The sequence below is a fragment of the Podarcis erhardii genome (genome assembly GCF_964252035.2).
Source record: "Podarcis erhardii genome assembly, chromosome: 7".
NCBI lineage: Eukaryota > Metazoa > Chordata > Lepidosauria > Squamata > Lacertidae > Podarcis > Podarcis erhardii.
The window spans coordinates 81,169,017-81,191,644 of NC_138511.1; the positions used below are offsets into that span (position 1 = coordinate 81,169,017).

General features: G+C 42.8%; 1 protein-coding gene and 1 long non-coding RNA gene across 3 annotated transcripts in view; both read right to left on the bottom strand.

Moving 5' to 3' along the window:
* LOC309346271 overlaps positions 1-22,628 on the bottom strand; it is a 172,220-nt gene that overhangs the window by 144,461 nt on the left and 5,131 nt on the right. For both annotated transcript variants that reach the window (XR_014158550.1, XR_014158551.1), the window contains exon 2: positions 21,261-21,414. This is a non-coding gene — a long non-coding RNA (uncharacterized lncRNA). The remainder of the gene's footprint in view (positions 1-21,260; positions 21,415-22,628) is intronic.
* On the bottom strand, positions 4,735-10,740 carry LOC309346018 (phospholipase A2 inhibitor NAI-like). The gene is made up of 5 exons (XM_081869645.1): positions 10,637-10,740; positions 9,478-9,600; positions 7,661-7,810; positions 6,043-6,189; positions 4,735-5,080 (listed from the first exon to the last, which is right to left on the bottom strand). Exons 1-5 carry the CDS (start codon positions 10,686-10,688, stop codon positions 4,800-4,802), a joined length of 753 nt encoding a protein of 250 aa, XP_081725771.1. The 5' UTR covers positions 10,689-10,740; the 3' UTR covers positions 4,735-4,799.

A 22,628-nucleotide genomic window follows, 5' to 3' on the forward strand; every position in this document is an offset into this window, starting at 1 on the left:
TGTCAGGGGTTTCACCACAGCAGCCATGCTACGTAACCCCCACCAAAGCATCCCTTCCCTATGTTGTGTGGCAACAGCACAAAGTGGCATAGCAGCAGCAGGATCTGGCTAGATCTTATGAGATTTTGGGGAGAGTTTGCTGGAAAACAGTGCTGATGCCAGTGCCATTTCTCTGCTGCCTATGGGGCAGGTGGGACACCCACTTATTGTGAGAAAGACATAAACTGGACTGTGTACACAACCTTCAAAAAATAAAGAGAAGAAACATTTAGAACGGGCACAGAACCTCTCTGGATCCATTGGGACAAGTAGGCAGGGGAATGTTATCAGAAGAGGAAGCAGATGGAGGAAGAGGCGTCGTAGCATTTTATGTAGTCTTACACAAAATGGAAATGCTAGTCTTCACACAATATATGCAAATTTTTTGGGAGATCCCCCTTGTGACCCCAAGCAGAGGAACGATGTACCATCTACACCCCCATCTCCTGGGTCCTGTGGAGAAGCATGCAGTGGCTGCATTTGACCCCCAGGCCAGAGGTTCCCCACCTCTGGTAGTGATTACTAAAGGGCTCCATAGTTTCCCATTTTTCTCTCTCCTTTGGCTTCCCTTACTCAGCCAAATGAGCAGCTTGGTGATTTTAGAAAGAAATTGTGAAACCATGCTTCTTCAGCAAGTACTTTGTGAATCCACTCATCCTCAGCAGGTACACTGGGTGAGCACCACTTTGAGGCAATCAAGATTTGGGCAAATGTTAGATTTCGCATAAGCTTCAACTGGCCAGAACTTACATCAGCCTGCTGAACCAGGCCTGTTACCATCAATTTTGGACGCACAAAGACTTTATTAAATACTTGGGTATAATGATTTAATCCGATATAGACCAAATTGTAAAATTTAAATTTGAATCGAATTATAAATGAGATTTCTTTTGATATTGAAAGGTGGGGACCTCAAAATGAATGTTGTTCCCAGGTTTTTATACATTCTTAGAGGATTACCAAAACATAGCCCCAAATTTTACTTCCAAAAAATAAATCAACTATTTAGATCATGCCTATGGGGTACAAAGCCACCAAAAATATCACTACATAAAATGCAACTTCCAACTAAGGAAGGTGGCTTTGGTCTCCCAAATCTGGGAATCCCAACTGGGCTACTCTCGTATATAGTTTCTTTGAACCTCTTGTAGGGTGGACTAAACTCAGCTCCAATTTTATGAAACATCCTATTATCTTGGAGACTATTAAAGCACCTGTAAAAATTTGGATGAATATAAATAAAAATAATGACGACCCCTATCAGCATGAGAAATTAACAATATGGGCCAACCCAAAATTAAAAATTGGAAATCAAGTAATAATTTGGCAAAATTGGATGAAAAAAGGTATTTTGACATTGAATCAATTAAATGACAAATTTGTGGAACATAAGACTTTGCATGTAAAGTATGGATTAACCAGTGAAACACAATGACAATACATCCAATTGATACATATGTTGGAAAGGCAGTTTGGCCCTAACGCTATAGCAGCATCGGAAACACCCATGCTGCTACAAGATTTAATTTCTGCAACAAAAACAAAGAACTTACACTATATAAAACCCTACTCAACAGAAAGAAGTATGATTTAGAATATGATAGACAAAAATGGAGTGAAGAGTTAAGGGTACAGATAACAAATGATATATGGGAGTCAAGTATAAAATCAACTGAAATAGCTTCTATGGATCTAAGACTAAGACTTATTCAGCAGAAAATAATATTCAGAGTCCATTGGACTCCAGCAAAACTTTACCAGAAGAAAATAACAAATGCAGACAACTGCTGGAGATGTGGAAGTAAAAATGCAAACTTAGTACATATGATGATTAACTGCCTGATGATAAGATCATTTTGGTGTGAGGTGGTGATATATATAGCAAGAGTAATAAAAAGAAATTGTTATTTAGGGGATTTGAATTTAATTCTAAATTATATACCGGAAATGTGGGAGATTACAAGGAGATTACAATGCATATTAGAAGCAAAAAAAACTTTTTTGATGAATGGGAAGAGCCACAAAAAGATCCCATTGAGCACATGGATTGACAATATGGACAGACTAGTTACACAAGAATGAATTGCATATCGACGCAAATTAAGAATGGATAAATATGAAGAAATCTGGAAGGAATACTTAAACGATAAGGCAGAAAGTGGTGGGAAGTAGGGGAGGAGAGGTGGGGAAATATTGTTAAAAAGGTGTAGTTATAGGTATATCAGTACTCAAATCTGAATTGTTAAATTGTGTTATTAGTGTTATTGTGGTTTTTGTTGTATGTGTTTTTTGTGGTTGCTATTTGTATTGAAAAAATGATTAAATAAATAGAAAAACCAGGCCTGTTGTTGTGACAACCCAATTGTCACAATGGCCAACCAGATTATTTATTTATTTCATTTCTATACAGCTTTATATTTTAAAGAAAAATCTCAAAGCGGTTTACAGAATATTAAAACATCCCAAAAAAATTAAAAAACTGTAGAAAGTCAAATATAGTGTTTACAGTCAAAGCAATATAATTAACAGAAAACTAAAATATTATCTTAAAGATTTCAAAATAAAACATTGCAAAGGAGGTCAACTACAGAATACATATTTAACACAACCAAAGTTACCGGTAACAAACAAAAAAATCTTAAACATTCCCCCCCCCCAAAAAAAAGCATTTCCAAGTGAAATCAAAATTTAAAACAGCATAATTTAAAACAGCACATTTAAAACAGCATAATTAACAAGACAATACAATATTTTCAGAAGCATGACACGGCTGTTTGGCAGGCACAAAAAGATGGGGCAGAAGAATCCCGTACTTAGGGTTTGGGGTCAGGCATAGCGATGTCCCTCTGGTCTCCCCAGGAGCCTCTTTAGTAAAGTTGGTGAATCTGCCCCGCCCCCTAGGGTAGTCCAGGTCGAAAAGGCCTTGCAGGAAGCGGCCTTCACGACTCACAGCTGGACGATGCCTGTGCAAAGCCTAAAAGCAGGACTGGATAGTGACACCACTCTCCCCGCCTTGTGATTCCCAGCAGTTGATATTCAAAGGAATACTATCTCCAACAGCTGGGGTAGGATATGGCCAAGTGGGATAGTAGCCATTGATAGCCTTATCCTCCATGATTCCTTTTTCTCTAATCCTCAGTCAAGCAAATCCAAGTTGCTTCCTGTGAGCGAATTCCAGAGTTTAACCATGTGCTATTTCAAGGAGCATTTTCTTCCATCTGTCTCGAATCTTCCAACATTCAGTTTCATTGGCTGCCCACGGATTCTAGTGTTATGAGAAAGGAATGAAAACGTTTATCAATTGTTATGTATTTTTAGAACCCACCTTATTTCTCTGATTGCAAATTGCTTAAAACTGTTCTGAATCTTATGCTTTAATCCCACAATCCATCCTGAGACTTTAAGGTGAGAAACAGATAGTCAATAACAACAGCAAGAAGTAGTAAACACACTGGGAATTTTCAGGGGTAGTGGGGGGGGGTTGATCACCACCAGGGTGATCCATCGCTGTGGCTGGAGACTTGATCTGGAATCTGACCTGCAGAAGTCATCGTATCATAGAGCTGGAAGGGACCCCCCCTCCCCCGTCATTTAGTTCAACAACTCAGGTGATAACTGCTCATCTGACAAAACTAGACATGACCCCAGTAAGGTGTACATTTTTGGAATTCTATTCCACCTTTTGCTGCAGATATGTGGGATTGTTACATGCCACATTGTAGCCTTATGAGGCTTTGCCCTCGGGTGGGAAAAATATTGTGCCCGGGAAAGGGAAGTCAACAGACACTCAAGGAATAGTTTCAGAGAAAAAGCTTTATTTCTACCATCCATGAACTGGTAGAAGGAGCAAGTGTGATAACTCACAAAACAAGCACGGGTTCACAGTCATTTGCACAGAGCATATATTCCCCTTCTAGTTCCCTCCCCTTTCTCCTCCTCCTCCAGGAGTCCTGCCCATGAGTTCCTCTGAGCATGAACAGAAAGCTCCTATCTTTGGGACTATTGTGGACTCTTCCCAGGAAAGGGGGTGAGAAGCCAAGGGGTTTCAGCAGGTCCAACATGTTGCAACTGAATGAGATAAGAGTCAGTTCTGTTCTTTTAGTGAGGTCAACTGGCCTGAGAAATTGTTCTATTCAGCTACCTTTGTTAAAGCAGAGCAAATGAGCTAATGCCTTTTAGCTGCTGAGAAAATGATTTTGAAAAGCTTTGAGAAGCTTTGAGCCTGCTTTGGGGGGGGTGACTTCGGGCCTAGGTGGGGTCACCTTTCCTCACCTTACTTCAACATGTCTGTTTACATTCCAGCACAGATTGAAAATCTGATGCACTGGCATCAGCACCATTTTCCAGCAAGCTCTCGCCAAAATCTCATGAAACCTAACCAGAACTTGCTGCCGCCATGCCAGTTTGTGCTGTTGCCACGCAACCTAGGGAAGGGATGCTTTCGTGTGAGTTACACAGCACGGCTGCTGTGCCATTCCCCATTTCACCTCAAGTGGCAAAATGGGATGCACCATCCCTGACAACAAGGGAGCCCAAAGTTGACACTTTATTGATTAAAATTGGACATGGAAATCTGGCTAGGGATTTCACTCCTGAAATATATCTCCTATCTCCAAGCACTATTATTTTTTCCAACAAATGATGCATTTGAATAAATGATAGAACACACATTATTTGCCATATATATTTATTTTGGACATGATTCAATGGCTTCATTTGCACATGAAAGTCAAATACAGCCTGTCTTTGAGGAGGAGCTTCTAGACTTCTGGAAAGAAAGCCTGGGAGTCCTCAGGCTGAGACCTCCCCTCTTCAACCACTAGACCGCCAATTTCCATAAATGGTGGGTTCTTCTGGGCTGTGGAGGTTTGCCTTCCCTCAGCTACAAGCTCATTAGCATCGTCCTCCATTGCTTTGGTGCACTCTGCATGAATGACCGCAATACTGAATCTTTCCAAAAGAATTTCAAACAACCAATCAGTCTGGTTACAGAAAGAAGCTGTTGCGCAGCCTCGGATAGCGCCCAATATGTCAGCTCCCCCTGTTAGGAAAAAAACACACACATTTGCTTTTGGAATCCAAAACCCTCCCCCTCAAACAGAAGGGTGGGCAACTTTTTTTCAGACCAAGACCCTTTTTTGATTCTGGGTGACCTTCTGGGAGGTGCACATGCCAATAGAAACATATGTAAAATTCACCTTTACACGGCAGGCTATTTTCTAGATACATTCAAATCCCCCTCTTTGTCCTCCCTCCAGGTAACCAAGAGTTCAGGGGCAACAACCCAGCCAGGCCATAGCATACAGGTAGGGTATGAAGTGGGGCTTGTGAGGGGTGTGGCCTAGGGAGAGGAGGTGTGGCTAAGTAGGATCCAAAGGGCCAGAGAGAGAGAGTCATAGAGGGATGACCTTGGATCTTGGGCCTGCGGGTCTCCATCCTTCCTCCTCTTCCAAATGAAAGTACAAATTTTAAGATGTATTTTTATTTAACAAAATCTATATATTGCTTGATTGCAGTAAAAACTGCTAGGGGTTTACAAGAAATATTTACATTAGCAATAAAAGCAGATAAAACCTGAAATATACTCGGAGTTGAGTGTTGATTTCATGCTCTTTATATCAGCTCATGATGAACAGGGAGTGGCTATATATACATTATTTACACAATGGGTCCTGCGTGATTGGCTGATTCAACTCCCCTCCTGGAGCCTGATTGGGCTGCTGCTGCAGGCCAATCAGCTCGCTGATTCACTTCCTTCTGGAGCCAGATTGGGCAGCTCCTGCAGACCAATCAGGGTGCTCCCATCTAGGATCCTACTTGCCTATTGTTCTAGGATCTAAGCTCAGTACATAACGTGGGTCTCCTAATAAACTTCAGAACCCTTAATAAACTAAGTACCCTAGCGTCTTTTAGAGGAAGCCATGACTGCTCAAAGTGGTGTGATACTGCTTTAAATGCATAGTATAGATGGGCCCCAACTACACTCCATCATACAAGGCTCACCGAAAGTAAAATGAAGCCCAAAGTAGAAGCATTGATCCTCCTCATTTCTACAGCTGACGGTTCTGATGTACTTGCACACGTCTGTGTGGGATTCGAAGCAAGCCGGGCACTTCAGCCCATTCTTCTTCCTCTTCTCATGCTCAGGAACTGTAAAACAATCACCACACCACCCCAAGTTGGGGGTCAATGTATTTCTTTGGCAGATGCAAACCACAACTTGCTGTATGTAAGGGGCAGTAATTGTTCTCCTCCTTCAAAGAGGGATGTGTACCACCTTCCAGCACTTCTCCAAGCAGAGTGCTTCAGCCATGCTCCATTCATCCAGGGCTACATTAAGGCATGGGACAAGAGATTTTGACTAGGGCCACATTCACAGCATACATTTCAAGCACAGGGATACCACTTTAAGCAACTGGGCTTAGCACTGAGCAGCATTGGGGGGCATTCTGAGAGACAAAATGGTAGCCACAGATGCACACAAACGATGATAAAATTCTACAAATTGGCCCTCTTTCTTAGAGCGAGAAAGAGAAAGAAAGCTCTCAGCAGTTTTATCCTTTAAAAAATCTCTTCTGGAAAAAGATGTGCTTAGTTCTAGGTAAAATAATGATTTCATAAAGATAATAATGATTTCAATAAAGATAGTAGGTAATAAGAGCTATTGTGTGGGGTTTGATTGCTAATCCATTACTCTGTGAGGGGGATAGGGGGTTTCCTATAAATTCACAGCACCCTTAATAAACTACCTCACACATAATTCTTTGTCCTAGTGTTGCTATAGTGCTTTCAATAAAAGCATACACCAGGGTGGGGGAAATGGTAAGGCGAACCACAAAATGGAGGGGTTATATATCAGTTCCCTTTAAGAGGGGTTATATATCAGTTCCCTCTCACACAAGAAGGACAGAGGCCTGTCCCACTAAAAATATCCTACAAATGCAAATGCATCAAAGAAAGTGGGTTGGTGTAGGTTTGGGGGCTAGAGCCAGTGAGGTGTAGTGGTTAGAGGGTTGGACTAGAATCTAGGAGACCAGGGTTCAAATTCCACTGTAGCCATGACACTTGCTGAGTGGCCTGGGGCCGGAACCATCTCTCAGCGTAACCTATTTTACTGGATATTTTACTGGATATTTTGAGGCTAAAATGGTGAGCGGGAGCTCAAGAGTTTTGGAGGAAAGCATAGGATGTAAATACCAGAAGCTGCTACAGGAGAGGAACTGTGAGTAACATTATGGGAGGGGTATTTCTAGGACTAAGCTAAAACTGTGACACTCCCTTATAATTTTTGCTAATGAATGCTGCATGTTGTTCTAGTAATCTTATTGGGATTTTGGGTTTTGTTGTATTATTTCCCTCCACCCCCATACTATGGCTCCAATGCTTCCCTGCTGGTTCCCTCTGTCGGTGGCTCCTCCCTGTCCCACCAGTCTGAATCAGGTTTGAAATCTTCTTTCCTAGTGCCACCCTCAGGCACCTGCTGGAGCAACTGGCTGCCACCACTCCTCCTTGTCTAGCCAGTCTCTGACATCAGGATACTGCCCAAAACTTGTTTGTCTTTCTTTGACTTCTCTCATTGCTTGAGTTTTGTGAAACCATCTTTCCTGATGATGATACTTACCTTCAGGAGGTCCGCTGTTGCACATATCTGTCTTGCAGCAGGACATCTTGCTGTAGATGTAAATTGAATCCATTAGGGAGCCACTGGAATAGTTTGCATCACACAACTCTGTCTTGATGCAGGACTTGAGAACCATTGGGATCGTGTAAACTAGTAAAAAAGAATAGGAAGGAAATAACTAGACCTGGAGACAGGGCTGGCGCGCTCATGAGGAAAGCTTTGATTATCACCTTATGTGGCAGGATCCACAGGGGCAGCAGATCTGACCGCCAGGTAAAGAATTACCTGATGTTGCTGCCTTTGAAGCTGTGGTGTGTAACTTGAAGGCAAGATCTGCCACTTCTTCGTCAGTTCCTCTCCCCCATTTGAGCCACCCAATGCCCCTGTCATTCATGGCAGGGACCTCGGAGCTCCTTTCCGAGGCTCCCTCCACCTTCGCTGGTGTCCGTGGAGGCACACAGCCTCTTTTCTCGAGGGGTGGTCATTCTCTCCAGGAGGAAAGATGCAGCCCACCCTCCCAAGTGAAATCCACAAGGCACAGGATTCAAACTCACTCAATCTTCGCCTCACTCTATCTTCGCTTGCAGAGCATGGCTGCCTGCGCTGCCTGGCTATCTTCGACTGGGAGGGTGGCCTCCATCTTTCCAACTGTGGTGAAAAAGGCAGCCAGGTGGCAGCCAAGATGACAGCCAAGACGACCTCCACCCAGAGCGTGCACCTCACCACTGGCTCGTGTAAGATGGGGGCTCCTTCAAGCTTCTACACTGAGCAGTGGGCAGCCATGCCCCCCACAATGGGAAAGGGTGATGGAGCCCATAATACACCAGGTGAACAGCTGGGATACCTCTCCTACTCGTGTGCAAGCAGGAGCGGGGTCATGGCTCTTGCAACTGGGGAGGGGGAGCAGTGTGAGCCAGTGGTGGGTTGGGATTTCTTCAAAACTGTTTGGCTGAGGCAAGGGCAGCGGTGTGCTCTTAACCCAAGCAGATTAAGGATTGAATGGGATCAGTTCAGAAGGCTTCATGGGAATTCATCAATGAAATAAGTTTTGTTGCTGCCCACGTAACTGGACCAATGAGAGTCGATGCTGGAGCTCATAAAGGGAGCATGTACCACAGGCAATTAGGAAGGGACAATATGTCCGTATCAGTTTTTCTTGGTTTCTTATTTTAAGTTCATTTCTCCACATTTTCATATCAGTTTCCAACTCCCCCCACCATCAGCATTTAGTCTGAATGTTATTTTCACTCTTAGGCCCTATCTGCAGGGTCATACAGATTTAAGCAGTCATGGTTTCCCCCGTGGGAGGGGGGCAGGAAGTTTGTTGACCATCTTGGCTGTGAATCCTGGCGGACTAGCTCTCTGCCTTGCAGGCCTGGGAGATGGGAACCGACAGACTGACTCCACCTACAAAAGCTGAGGCTGCTGGACGGACACTTGAGTTGGGGTATTGTTTGGCTTGTTGTTTTTATATCAATGTTGTGGCTGTTGCTTGATTTTGTTGTAGGTTCTTATATGCACACTTTACCCTAGTATGTGCATTTGTCTACTGATTACATGGCTGGACAACTGAATTGCAAAAATGGGAGTAGGGCAGATTCTGAAGGATGGCTTTGTTTTGCTCTGCCAGTTGAGTAAACACACCTTTAAATATGAACTGGCTTGAATTTCTTCCCTGCTCCTAAAGGCAATGCAGAACTTAGAACAACTCTTTATGAAAAGTCATGTTCCGTGGCTTGTGGCTAAGATGTGGCCTTAGAAAGTGAGTCTAGGGGTTTACGTTTTAGTGGTCAAAAAGGTTGAAAGTTCTCACTTACGCATTTTGCCAACTCCAACAACAGACATGCAGGACTGGTCACTGGACTCATCACACACCTCAGTCTTGCGACGGCAATCTATTCCTTCACTGTTCCAACAAGACTCACATATCAGAGATGCCACTGCAGACAGGGAGTAATGGGTTTACAAATCCTTAGCAACTATGTAGGGGGAATAGGTCTGTGTCAAGGTACAGAAATACAACACTTTCTGCTACAAACCCCATCTTACGAGAGGCAGCAAAGGCCACCAACTTGGATAGCTTCGAAAGCGGAATAGATAAATACATGGTTACCATCCTCAATTGATATATTCTTTCTCCAACATTGGAGGCACTATTCATCTGAATACTAGTTTCTGGAAAGCGCAGAAAGGGAGCTGTTGCACTCAGATCTTTCTTAGGGGCTTCCCATAAGACCCATGGCAAGAAAAAGATGCTGGACTAGATGGGCCATTGTTCATCTACATAATGCTTTCTATATATATTCCCTCTCTAGTTCTTAAATTCTGTGAATGGGGGTGGACCTTGCATAGACCAGAGTATGATTGTCCAAGATGGCTCCTGCAGTCTGAGGGAGAGGAACAGTAGAGAAGGTGTGCGGAAACCTTTAACCCTCCTGAAGTTGTTGTACTACAACTCCCATCAGCTCCAGCAAACATAGTAAAGACTCTGATAAGTGCATCTGGTACCCCTAAAACCTGATTCCACTCAAGAGATTGGGTGGAGTGTAACACCAGCAAACTAAAACATTGAATTTGGGCAGGATAATTCCACTTCAAAATATGAGATCCTCTCCTATCATATACATTGTCTCGTATCATAAGTTTTTACAAATGCAAGAAACTTACTCTTTGCTTTAAATATAAACTACTATTCTGGTTTATCAAAGAGTGAGCTACTGCCTCTCTTGCTCCCCCAATGTACTTGGGAATACCACACCTCTCTGTACGCATTTGGTTAAATAAAAATTGAGTATTGGGAAGAAGGAAAATCTATCATGGAGGATCCCTTGTAGTTTGGCCTTGTGCTTTATTCCTCTCCCTTTCAAAGGAACCACAAGTCCTTGTTCCTTTCTTCTCCTGCTTTAATGGCTGACCCCCCACTTAGTTCCTTCCTGCAAACAGGATGATCAGCACAGCAGCTGTGGTTCTGCTCACCTGGACTCAGAAGGGTCAAGAGGAGGCAGGAGATCAGGAGTGTCTTCATCATTCTAGAGAGCTGAAGAGCCAAGAAGGAGTTCTGGGTCGAGCAAGGAACTGATGCACAAAGTTGGATTAATTTATAGAAAATTGCAAGAAGCACTTTGCCAGGACCCCGGAACAACGTGTTCAGGACAGTGTCACAAATTGCTAGAATTCTAATCATGCTATAAGGTAATGTAAAGCACAGTGTTGAAAACCAGTTAAATCTCTTCCCCCTTCCAAGAACTCTTCAGGACACGTCCCTCCTAATCTGTGCCAGCCTCAATTTCTCTACCCTGGATGTGGGGAAACGAGTCCCATCAGGTTACAGCACTGAAATTGGATTATGTTTCTGGAAGCCAAGGCAGTTTCCCTGACAGCATGAACTTTTTTGAAAGGGGGACAAATGTCTCTCCAGAATTTCCTTTATTGTACAGTTATAAAATGCACAGTGACTCACGATCTAGATTTCCTCAGTCCCATTAAATGCACTTGTCTTTGGGGTAAAGAACTGGTCCACTTGTTCTTTAACATAAGTTGGTTACACTTAAGAGCAGGGGGTGGGGTTGCAGGCCTCTGTCCAGAGAAGCTTGCGGATTTAAGGGACTATCTTTTACTGCGGCTGTTTTTCTTCTAAGAAGAATGAGACTCCCAGATGTTGGTAATCACAATGGAGGGGGTGAAGAGAGTGACATTGGGCTCATGTCCTCTTCCCTCACTATCTTCTTTTTCACATTCTTATTTAGACATGTTTATTGTAAGAGAGAATTATTATAAGATGATGTACCAATGGTATTTAACTTCAAAGTGTTGCATATATAGCAGATTAATTGTGCTGCAGAAAGCATGCTAGGGAGACCACACATTCAGGAAACAACAAAGAAACACAAAAAAATCTTTTGCTTGGCTTTAATTACAAAAACAAAAACTCCTCTTACATTAAATCTATAAGTATGACCCATTCACCAGAGTACTGAGAGAGGTACACACTGCTCTTTATATACTATATCCAATTGCTGATGCAGCTTAATTAACACAACTTAACAGCACCTGCTATACTGTTTCACAGCTGTAAAACTAGGCCATGATATCTACTCTGGCTTTTAAAGAGATATGCATCTTGTGAAACAATAATAAACCTTAATGTTTAAATAAACCATTCAACACAAAGAGGTTAGCTTGAATGTATAAGAATGTGCCCAATAAGTGTTGGAAATGTAAACATTGCAATGGGTCATTCTGTCACATGGGGTGGACCTGCAGGGAGGGTAAGGTCTTTGGGACATGTTATATAATGATTTTTTAAAAATAAAAAATCAGACTGACTTTTCCAAGAGTCCAGAACCCATCTGGCTGGGGATATTGATCAGCAAAATTCCAAAGCAAGGGATCTTTATGCTCTTAGGTGTAACGTTGTGAGAATACCCTGAAAGGAAGAATGTCCCTATTTTCATCTGAGGAATGTTGGAGGGTGTGCAGTGTCTATTGAACATCAATATGAAGCTGTTGGAAACGATCATTTGGAGTTTTGGAGTGAAGTGTCATCCATATTGAAATATACTCAGAGTCGAGAGTGGATTTCATGCTCTTTATTCAGCTCATAGTGGTGAGGAGGAATGAATTTTTTCCCAAAGTATCTGCTTTATATACATTATTTACACAATTGGCTGCACATGATTGGCTAATTCTGGAATTCTCCTGTAGGCCAATCAGGTTGTGGATTCACTTCCATCTGGAGCTGGATTGGGTGGCTCCTGCACACCAATCATACTGCTGCATTGCTCTAGGACATATCAGACTGCTGCATTCTGAATCCTGTTGTTCTAGGACCAATCAGACTGCTGTATTTTGGATCCTATTCAACTCAGTACATAACACATATGTTGAAGATACCCAGCCCTAGAAACTCCATAACGCAAACTCTGGATTGGTGCTTGGATGCCATGGTGTATAACAGCCAACAAACTGAGCTTGAACCGTGAAAAGCTGGAGGCTTATGACTGAGTGATTTTTGAGTCTTAGAGATAGGTCAATTGCTTGGCAGCTTGGACACAGTGGTTCATGCACTGGTAACTTCTAGACTTGATTATGGCAACATGCAGTGGGGCTGCCTTTGCATCAGGTCTGGAAGCTGCAGCTTAGTGCACAACGCAACAGCCATAGAGTGCTCATAGCAGCAGGCTACTGGCTACGTGTCACTCTGTTGCTGAGACAGTGGTAAAAAGGACCCCTGACCATTAGGTCCAGTTGTGACCGACTCTGGGGACGCGGTGCTCATCTCGCTTTATTGGCCGAAGGAGCCAGCGTACAGCTTCCGGGTCATGTGGCCAGCATGACGAAGCCGCTTCTGGTGAACCAGAGCAGCGCAGGGAAATGCCATTTACCTTCCCACCGGAGCGGTACCTATTTATCTACTTGCACTTTGACGTGCTTTCAAACTGCTGGTGGTTGCCAATTTGCTGCCAGGTCACATCCAAAGTGACCACATTCAAAGCTTTATTACCACAAATTCCTTTTTATTCCTTTCTCATAACACTAGAATTTGTGGGCAGCCAATGACCGTGAATGTTGGAAGATTCAAGAAAGATGGAAGAAAGTGCTGCTTGAAATACACATAGTTAAACTCTGTAATTTGCATTCAGGAAGTAAAGATGGGCAGCAACTGGGATGTGTTTGGTTGAGGATTAGAAGAAAATACTGGAGGAGAAGTCTATCAATTCCTACTAACCAAGTTGGCCATGTTTTTCCTCAAGTGTTGGAGACAGTATTCCTATGAATGTTAGTTGTTGGGAATCTCTTTTTTTTTTTTTTAATAATATTTATTAAAAGTTTCCAATTATAACAATATAAAAAAAACAAAACATCCAAATTTAAGATCTTATTTTCCGTAACATCTTTCCAGGACTTCCCCTCCCCTCCCCCTCTTATATTCCAATTCTTACAAATAAATTCAGCAATTTATTATCCCAAATTTTAACCTTATTATCATTAACCCAATTTAAAAATATTTTCCCATCTCCTAAGATCGACCTATTCCCTTCCACGCGTTCCCCCCTTTAATATACATAATAGATTAAAATATAATAAAATAAAATATGATTTTACACCCTTTGGATTCCAAATTTCCCTCCCCCTTTTCCTGGTTGCGTTCCCCATATTAATCAACATCTGATGTCTTCCTGGAGCTCCCACATTTATTTAAACCATAGTCCTTTACCAGTCTTCTTTAATTTTAAATGTCCAATCTTGGAAGGAGTCTATCTCAAAAAGGCCCATTTTTTCCATCCAGATTTTTATAAACTTGGGAGTAAAAACTCCAATTTTATTTCTTAAACCTTTCAAATCTGGATGTCCCAAATGTTCCCACTTCCAACTTTGTCCAATTCTTATTATTCTTGTTGTTCTTGTTAATCTCTCTCCTCTTTCTTTTCCTGTTTTCCTGCACAAATGTTCTAATTCCAAAAGCTTCTAAGTTTCACTGCAGAGGCTCTGTTATTCAGGAACGAAACATGATGCCAAGTCCCTTCCATTCTTCAATAGATAAGTCTATTGTCTACTTTAGTGTGAAAACCTCTGTAGCCAAAATAGTGTTCCATTTCTGCAGTTTCCCAGGAAATAAAAAGTTCAGTCAAATTCGATGCCAACAACTTGTAATATCCCTCGGCTCCTCTAGGTGGATTGTAATAACTCAGTTCCCTTCCAGATCACGTCCACCAGTCAAAGTAACTTAATATTCCTTGTTTTAAACATTTTGTATCCAATTTGTAACAAATATAACCGGCAAAGTCCTCGTAACAAAGTTCTCATTTTTGTTCTTCTGCTTTGACAGCTCTTTGACAGCTGTCAAAACCTCTCCTTGTCGTCTCCCGGCGCTCTAACTAAAGCGCTCCCAGGTTCGGGGGGGTGCTTTTTGATTAAATTCCACTTTTCTCCTCCAGCTCAATCTTATAATTTTCCATCGCGAAATTTCATAACTTTATCAAAATAGGGTTGCGCTCAATCTTAGATGTTAAGTCCTTTACTTTAGCTGCTCTACAACAGGGGGGGGGCTGACTTCCTTTTTACGCCTCCCCCGCTCGTTCCGAATTCTTTAAAAATTTCTCGCCTTTTTAAATCCAAGTTCCGATTACTCACGGGTTATGCTTTTAAGTCCAAATTTCCAATAGAAGAAGTCAGCACTCTCCGTCGAATGGCATGCGGCTTCGCTCGGCAGGGGAAGCGGAGGACTCAAAGCACCACCCTCCCCCCTGTCACCCGTTCCGCAGCCTTTAAAAAGGCTCCTTCGCGGGTCGGGGGGGGCTCAAAAGGTGCCAGCCGAGTCACCATGTCCATGGGTTTCAGCGCCCATGGTTTTTAGGGGTCCCCGCGTCGCCGGCGCGGTAGGACCCAGCCCCTGCCGAGCAGGCTCCCTCCGGAGCACGGAGGGAGTCCGCCATTCGGCGATGGCGCCAACCCGGAAGTCCAGTTGTTGGGAATCTCAAGTGGGGGGGAGAGAGAGAGAGACTGGTGTTGCTGTTCAGTCCTGCTTTGAGGCTTTGCACAGGCATCTTGCTGGCCATTGCAACAACAGGGTTCTGGCACAGCCGGACTGGTTCAGCAGGCTGATGCAAGCTGTGCCAGTTGAAGCTTGTGGGAAATCTAACATTAGCCCAAATCTTGATTGCCTCAAAGTGGTGCTCACCCAGTGTACCTGCTGAAGACGTGTGGATTCACAATGTGCTTGCTGAAGAAACATGGTTTCACAGATTCTTTCTAAAATCACCAAGCTGTTCATTTGGCTGAGTCAGAGAAGCCAAAGGAGAGAAAAAATGGGGAAACTTTGGAGCCCTTTTGTAATCTATACCAGGGGTGGGGAACCTCTGACCTGGGGGCCAAATGCAGCCATTGCCTGCCTCTCCATTGCTTATACCATTCTTTAAAAAGAACTTGAACTCTATCTGAAACTGAACTGGATTTAAAATGGAGGACTGAGAAATAATACAATGCCAATTGATGGAATGATTTATAAATATGTACTTTACCAAAAAGGCATCTGTTGGCTAAAGGTCAAGATAAAAAGAAGAGGACAAGATTATTTACTGTGAATACCGGCTAAAATAAATTTAGTAACTTTGATTTATTATATTGGATTCTCTTTACTGACTACCAATATCGGGAGATTTTAAAAGGTGCTACAATGCAGCATTGAGAGACAGAAAATGGAAAGCTGTGCCAGACTCCTGGGAGCATCAGAGAGCCCCAACACCATGGTCTTAAACTTTTTACTTATAGTTGTGAAAAGGAACGTTTTTAGTAATTGAAATCTATATAAATATTTTATGTTGGATCTTATTTTTTTTACGTGAATGGATGCAAAGATTTGAATATATAATTGTTAAAAATTGATATTTGTGGGAGAGGGAATAGGTTTGAAAAATAGGCTTCCTCTACTGCAGGCATCCCCAACCTTTGGCCCTCCAGATGTTTTGGACTACAATTCCCATCAGCCCTGACCATTGGTCCTGCAAGCTTGGGATCATGGGAGTTGTAGGCCAAAATATCTGGAGGGCCGCAGGCTGGGAATGCCTGCTCTACTGAGTCTATGACCTTGATAAAGTACTGATAAAGCTAAAAAGAATGCATGCTGTGGTGGGAAAGAACTCTGTGTTTTGGAATTAAACTCTATAGAGGAAGCTGGGAAAAGGAAAGAGAATTGCCCACCCCCACCGCCCAGTCAATCTAAACTGGAAACGGCAAAAGGAAAAAGTTCAGTGCTAAAACTAACTAGTCAGGCCACAAGGCAAGATAATTTAAAATATGAATTGTTTGATTCACTTTTATATATTAAAATAGAATCTGAGCAGATAAAATAAGATGTTAACAATGCAGCCTCTAAAAAATTTAAAATACCAGTACAGTGATACCTCAGGATGCGAATGGACTCCATTCCGGAGCCCTGTTTGCATCCTGAACAGAACGTAAGACACAACAGCGTATCTGCACGTGTGCGGGTCGCGTTTTGCCACTTTCGCGCATGTGCATGATGTCGTTTTGACCATCTGTGCATGCGCGAGCGGCAAAACCCGGAAGTAATGCGAGGACTTCCGGGATAGCACCATCGGCAATGGCAGAATTCCTCTGACTCAGAGGAACCCGCTCCGTGAAAATCGGGTCTTGCCACCGCGGCGAAGGCGGAGACCCCTTAAAAATCCCAGGCGGAGGAAGCCTGGGAACATGGGATTCGGCTGACACTAGGAGCGCATCCCCTACTCGCAGGGAAACCCCTTTTTCGGGGATCCGAAGCGACGTGGGGTGAGCAGCGCGGTGTCTTGAATCGACCGCTATTTTTACGGAGTGAAGCCGCACAGCCGTTGCCGGAGAGCGTAGACTTTTTCCTGTGGACAATTGGACTCTAAACAAGTACCCGTGAGTAGAACGGAAAATTGGATTAAGAAACACTTTAATTTGGCCTTGAAGCGGGAAGGTCTAAACAGGAAGTCCGCCTTCCGCTTTTTGTATATAGACTGAAGCAAAAATTGTGCAAGCCAAAGTCTGGAAAGTTGTATATAAAGACCTAAATTTCCTTCATTTTTAACCATCAAAACCCCTCTTGGAAGCAGGGGAAAAGAGGGGGAATTTTGATTGTTTAAGCCTGCGGAGAGAGAGTAAAGAAAGATAAATTTCCACCGTCTCAAACCTGGGAACGGGGTGTCAGAGACAGAAACTTTTGGGGAAGCCCATCAACTGTGAATGGAATGTTATTTGACAGATAGTTAAAGAAAAGAAACAAATTGATTCCAAAGTTACCTTTTGCATTTAAAAGAAACAAAAATTTGAAAAATGAAAGTAACTTTCTTTTGCTGGACTTGCCTTTAAAAGATGGATACAAATGGAAATTGTTCCCTCTAGAGGGAGCTTGTTAAATTATTGCTGGAGTCGATCTGAGGATTTCACAGCTGTGGAGATTAGGATTGTGAGACCAGACTCTGACCTTGAACAAAAATGGATATAGAAGAAGTTTGGTGCTTGCTTTTTGCAAGACAAACGCTTTGCTGGAACAGATGCATGAGAAGATGAATTTGATGACTGTTGCAGTTCAAAATTTTGGACAAACAGTGAATACTTATATAGAAACCACTCAGGACCCAACCCAGGAACCTGTTTTGACAGGGCAAGTGCAAATGCAGAAGACAATCGAGGAGGTTGCTGCTGAACCTCAAGCAACACAAATGGATAGAACCGAGGCCCTGCAGGAGCATAAGCCGCTGTTTTTGAAGATTGAACTTGGAGTGGGCCAGGGGGGTCTGGAGTTGTGGGGGTCCTTAATTTTGGAGGGACTTTGAAACATGCATTTAAATATTTTCTGGGCTACCCGGTTGACTGTGGGGAATGGGACTGTGAGGAATGGGCTGATCTGTTGAGGGGAGATGGAGATATTTTGGGGTTGGAGTTTCCCCGAGACCTACTCCTCAATGAGAAAGGAAAGAAATTAAGAAAGAGACCAACAAAAGACAGGGCAAAGTGCTGGTATAAACAAGAAGAAGAATCGCAGAAGGAACATGGAAAAGACTTAAGAGCCTTGGACATAAGACTACCAGGTTGATGGACTAGATGGAATGGACAGTAAGGTCTGACATAACCCGAGACCAGGAAGAAGAGACGGTGGATGAAGATTGGAAGAAAGCTTTAAAATTTTATTTTGGGAATTAGGAAAAATGGTGGAATGAAATCATTTGGCTTTAGTAGAAATGATATTAGGAGTTATGCATAAATAAGTATTAAGTTTTAGGATTTAAGGTATTTTATCGTAAGATAAGGTTAAAATAAATTAAGGTAAATTGAATGACAGAATATTGTGAAAGATGAAAAGGATTTGCTGAGTTAATTGATAGGTTAGATTGTTAAGATAAATTATCCAATAAAAATTAAGAAAGATGGAAAGAATTTAATTATTTGTTTCAGCAAATTCTTTCCATCTTTCCCTTTTTGTAGAATACAAAAAGGGAGGTGTGAGGAGGTCGATGAAACAAGTAAATGAAAGACAAAGAGATGGAATATTGGATGTGTGTTTTATTTTTTTTTTATTCTTTTATTGTTATTGCTGTATTTTTCTTTCTATTTTTATTTTTTCTTCTTTTTTCTATCTATTTTTTATATATTGTAATGTATATGTTGTTATTTTTTTGCTGTTTGTTTTCTTTTTCTCTTTTCTGTAATCTCTAAATTCTTAATAAATATCATTTTAAAAAAACCGGAAGTAATGCACTCCGTTACTTTGTTACTCCTGGGTCGCCGCGGAGCACAACCTGAAAGCACGCACCCTGAAGCGTATTTATCCCTAGGTATGACTATATACATTTAGAGGCTGCGAGGCCATTAAAAGAGGTGAATGCACAAACCACCAAGGTGGGACTGGTAGACAAACGAGGTCTGAGGAAAATTCAAGGGCAAGTAAGAATAGTCAAAGACAAAAATGAAATTGCATGTGTAATGATATGGGAGGACCTGACTGATAAAGATGGTACCTCGTGTGAAATTAATTGGGGGGCTTTGACTGCATTAGAGAAGAAACAAAAAGGAAGGGAAAAATATTTAAGAGGCTACCTTATGTGGTGGCAATGTAAAATTATCAAAAATGCCTGGGAAAAGACATATAAAGATTTGAAGAAAATGTGGGATGGCAAATGATTGTTGTTTTTTTAAAAAATGAAGTTATATTGAGGTGTACAGGACTTGATGGATTGTCTGAGTGAAAGACTTTGTTCCAACATGCTAGATTGGATGCCAGGCCAAGACTGATGGAAGGAAGAAGCCCTAACCAAAGAAGATAAAGAAGAAGAAAAAGAAGAAGATTGGCAAAATAAACTACTGACCTGTGCAGGACAAATTATTACAAAAAACAGCAATTGTTTAATGCATAGTTTTTAAGCTTTGTGTATAAATCTTTACATTGGTATAACTCAGTGTGGTGTAGTAGTTAAGAGCGGTAGTCTCGTAATCTGGTGAACCGGGTTCAATTCCCCGCTCCTCCACATGCAGCTGCTGGGTGACCTTGGGCCAGTCACACTTCTCTGAAGTCTCTCAGCCCCACTCACCTCACGGAGTGTTTGTTGTGGGGGAGGAAGGGAAAGGAGAATGTTAGCCGCTTTGAGACACCTTAAAGGGAGTGAAAGGCGGGATATCAAATCCAAACTCTTCTTCTTCTTCTTCATGGGTCAGCAAACATTTTCATCAGGGGGCCAGTCCACTGTCCCTCAGACCTTGTGGGGGGCTGGACTATATTTTGAAAAATATAAATACCCTGCAAGCCAGTCCCACAGCTGCCTCCGGACCTAGAAGAGGAACGCACTCTGCACACACTCAGGAGCACGTCTCGGCGGGTAAGCCGCACACACGGAGCGCAGGCACCAGACAGCTCGCCCTCCAGCTGTTCTAGCATGGCCACCGAGCACACCACCAGTAGCAGGGCCAAGTGGGGCGCCAGGCGCAGGGCCAGCAGGCACGCCAAGCTCCAGCTGAAGCCATGATGCCCATGGCATGGCCCATGACCACAGCTGGCCTCTCCATCTGTGGCCGTGCTGGGTTTACTTCAGCATGTGGGCAGCAAGGCTTCGGATTGGCTGCAGGAACTTCCTGCAGCCAATCCGAAGCTGCGCCAGCATCGCCACCTGCCCAGAACCATCTGACTGACACCTCTCACTCTCCTGGCTACAGCGAAATTGGAAGGGGGAAGATATTTAATTTGTTTTCAACACTGTGCTTTACATTAGGGTATAGCACAATTAGAATTCTAGCAATTTATGACACTGTCCTGAACCCATTGTTCCTGGATGCTGGCAAAGTGCTTCTTGCAATCTTCTATATATATTCCCCCAACTAAGCCTCTTCGTGCATCAGTTCCTAGCTCAGCCCAGTGCTTTTCTCGAACTTCTTCCTGGCTCTTCAGCTTTATAGAATGATGAAGACACTCCTGATCTCCTGCCTCCTTTTGGCCCTTCTTCCTCCAGGTGAGCAGAACCACAGCTGCTGTGCTCTTCATCATGTTTCCAGAAAGGAACTAAGTGGGGCTCAGCCATTAAAGCAGGAGAAGGAAGGAACAAGGACTTGTGGTTCCTTTGAAAGGGAGAGGAATAAAGCATATGGTCAAGCTACAAGGGATCCTCAATCATAGATTGTTTGTTCTCAATATTTATTTTTATTTAAACAAATACATACTGAGAGTTGTGGTATCCCCAATTCCATTGGGAAGAAGTTATTCACTCCTGGATAAACCAGAAACCTAGCTTTCATCCACAACAAAGTGTATGTTTTTCCACTTTTTTCCAGTTTGTTTACCTCATCATCCACTCAAATTCTGCCCCTACCTTCTGAAACTTTTGTCTCTCGCTCACTTCAGCTAGGTGTTTTCCCCATTTTCTGTCCAGCCCAAAGAGTTTCTCTTAATTGCCTTCTTAATGAGTTAATGACTATCATCAGCCTTTTGTTCCTCCAACGACCCCATCCAGCTAGCTCCACTGACAGAGGCTCCAACTCTAGGAGGCCCTGGGGTTCCTTGACACCCCCAAAATATTTTCTGTAGGTGCCCCACCTCTGTCCTCTGCCACTACCTCACACCACTCACCTTATTAATCACAGGATTACTCTCATCCTTTGCTGCTATCAGTGCTGTGTCTATTAACCTCAATTTCTTCCCTTCACTGCCATCCCTTCCCCTTTTCAGTGTACTGTATAGTCAGTTATAAGTGAAGGGCGGATTCAGGTCCATATTGGTGCGTCTGTATAAGAGTGAGAAAAAGAGAGTAAGAAAGAGAAAGATTCCAGATAAACATATGCAGAGTGTTATGTCGACAATAGGAGGTTTTTCTCCACTCAGGGGTGTCCTGGTGATACAAAATGCACCCCAAGGATATTGAGTCCCATTTCATTACTGAACTCCTTAGTTTGGCTTGACACAGACTAAAGAGAAGTCGAAGTAGTTATTCCAGTTCCACTGAGCTGCTTGCCCATAATTCATTTTCAATTCAATAGGTAATATGTTAAAACTCATCCTTCAGGTACTCACATATTAAAGCTTAGCCCCCCCCCCCCTCACCTCCTCCATGAGGTTTTATCTATTCACCACTTCTCAAATAAATATACCTTTCCTTTTTAAGTTCTGCTAGTGCACATGTGGAGCATCTTTGACAAACTCCAGTGCCCATCATCCAGAGCCATTGGTCATGCTTTCTGGAGCTGATGGGAGTTGTAGTTCAGCTACTTGTGGAGTGTCAAAGGTTTCCTCACACCTGCCCTACAGGTCCTCTCTCTCAGACTGCAGGAGCCACTCTCTGGTCTCTCCAAGACTCAGCCCCCATTCACACACAGCTTAAGAACTACAAAGGAAATATACTGTATATAGACAGCACTGCATAAGTGAAAAATGGCCCGTTTGGTCCACTATCTTGTTGTCACCATGGTGAACCAGATGCCTATGGGAAGTTCGCAAGCAGGATCTAATAGTGCCTACAGTGTTAGAGAGAAAAAAATATCTCTTGAGGCTGGAAGCCAGCAACAGACTTATTAACCCCCTTGAATTTATCTGTTCCTTTTCTTAAGCCGTTCAAGTTGGTGGCCTTCGCTGCCTCTCATGAGATGGACTTTGTAGGAGGAACTGTCGTGTTGATGTGCCTTAATGTACCAATTTCCCCTATGTGGATGGTACTAAGGTTTCCTAAACCCATCTCCCCATGTCTGCAGTGGCATCTCTGAAATGTGAGTTATGCTGGAATCAAGGAAAAGACTGCAAAAACACCTCCCTGTTGGGAATTACAACTCCCATTCAGGAGTGTAATACAGACATAAATCGGTTCTGCATATCTGGCATAGGAGACGCCAAAATGGGTAAGTGAGAAGAACTTTCAGCCTTTTTGACCACCAAAACGAAGTCTGGGAATTCGACTCACTTTCTAAGGCCATATCTTAGCTATAAACCACAGGGTGTGGCTTTTCA

Excerpts from the sequence above, each read along its gene's own strand:
- LOC309346018 (XM_081869645.1), bottom strand. The coding sequence starts at position 10,688 with ATGATGAAGACACTCCTGATCTCCTGCCTCCTCTTGACCCTTCTGAGT. Across the intron at positions 9,601-10,636 it reads CTTGACCCTTCTGAGTCCAG|TGGCATCTCTGATATGTGAG; the intron begins GTGAGCAGAACC and ends CCCTGTCTGCAG. Across the intron at positions 6,190-7,660 it reads CAACAGCGGACCTCCTGAAG|TTCCTGAGCATGAGAAGAGG; the intron begins GTAAGTATCATC and ends ATTGTTTTACAG.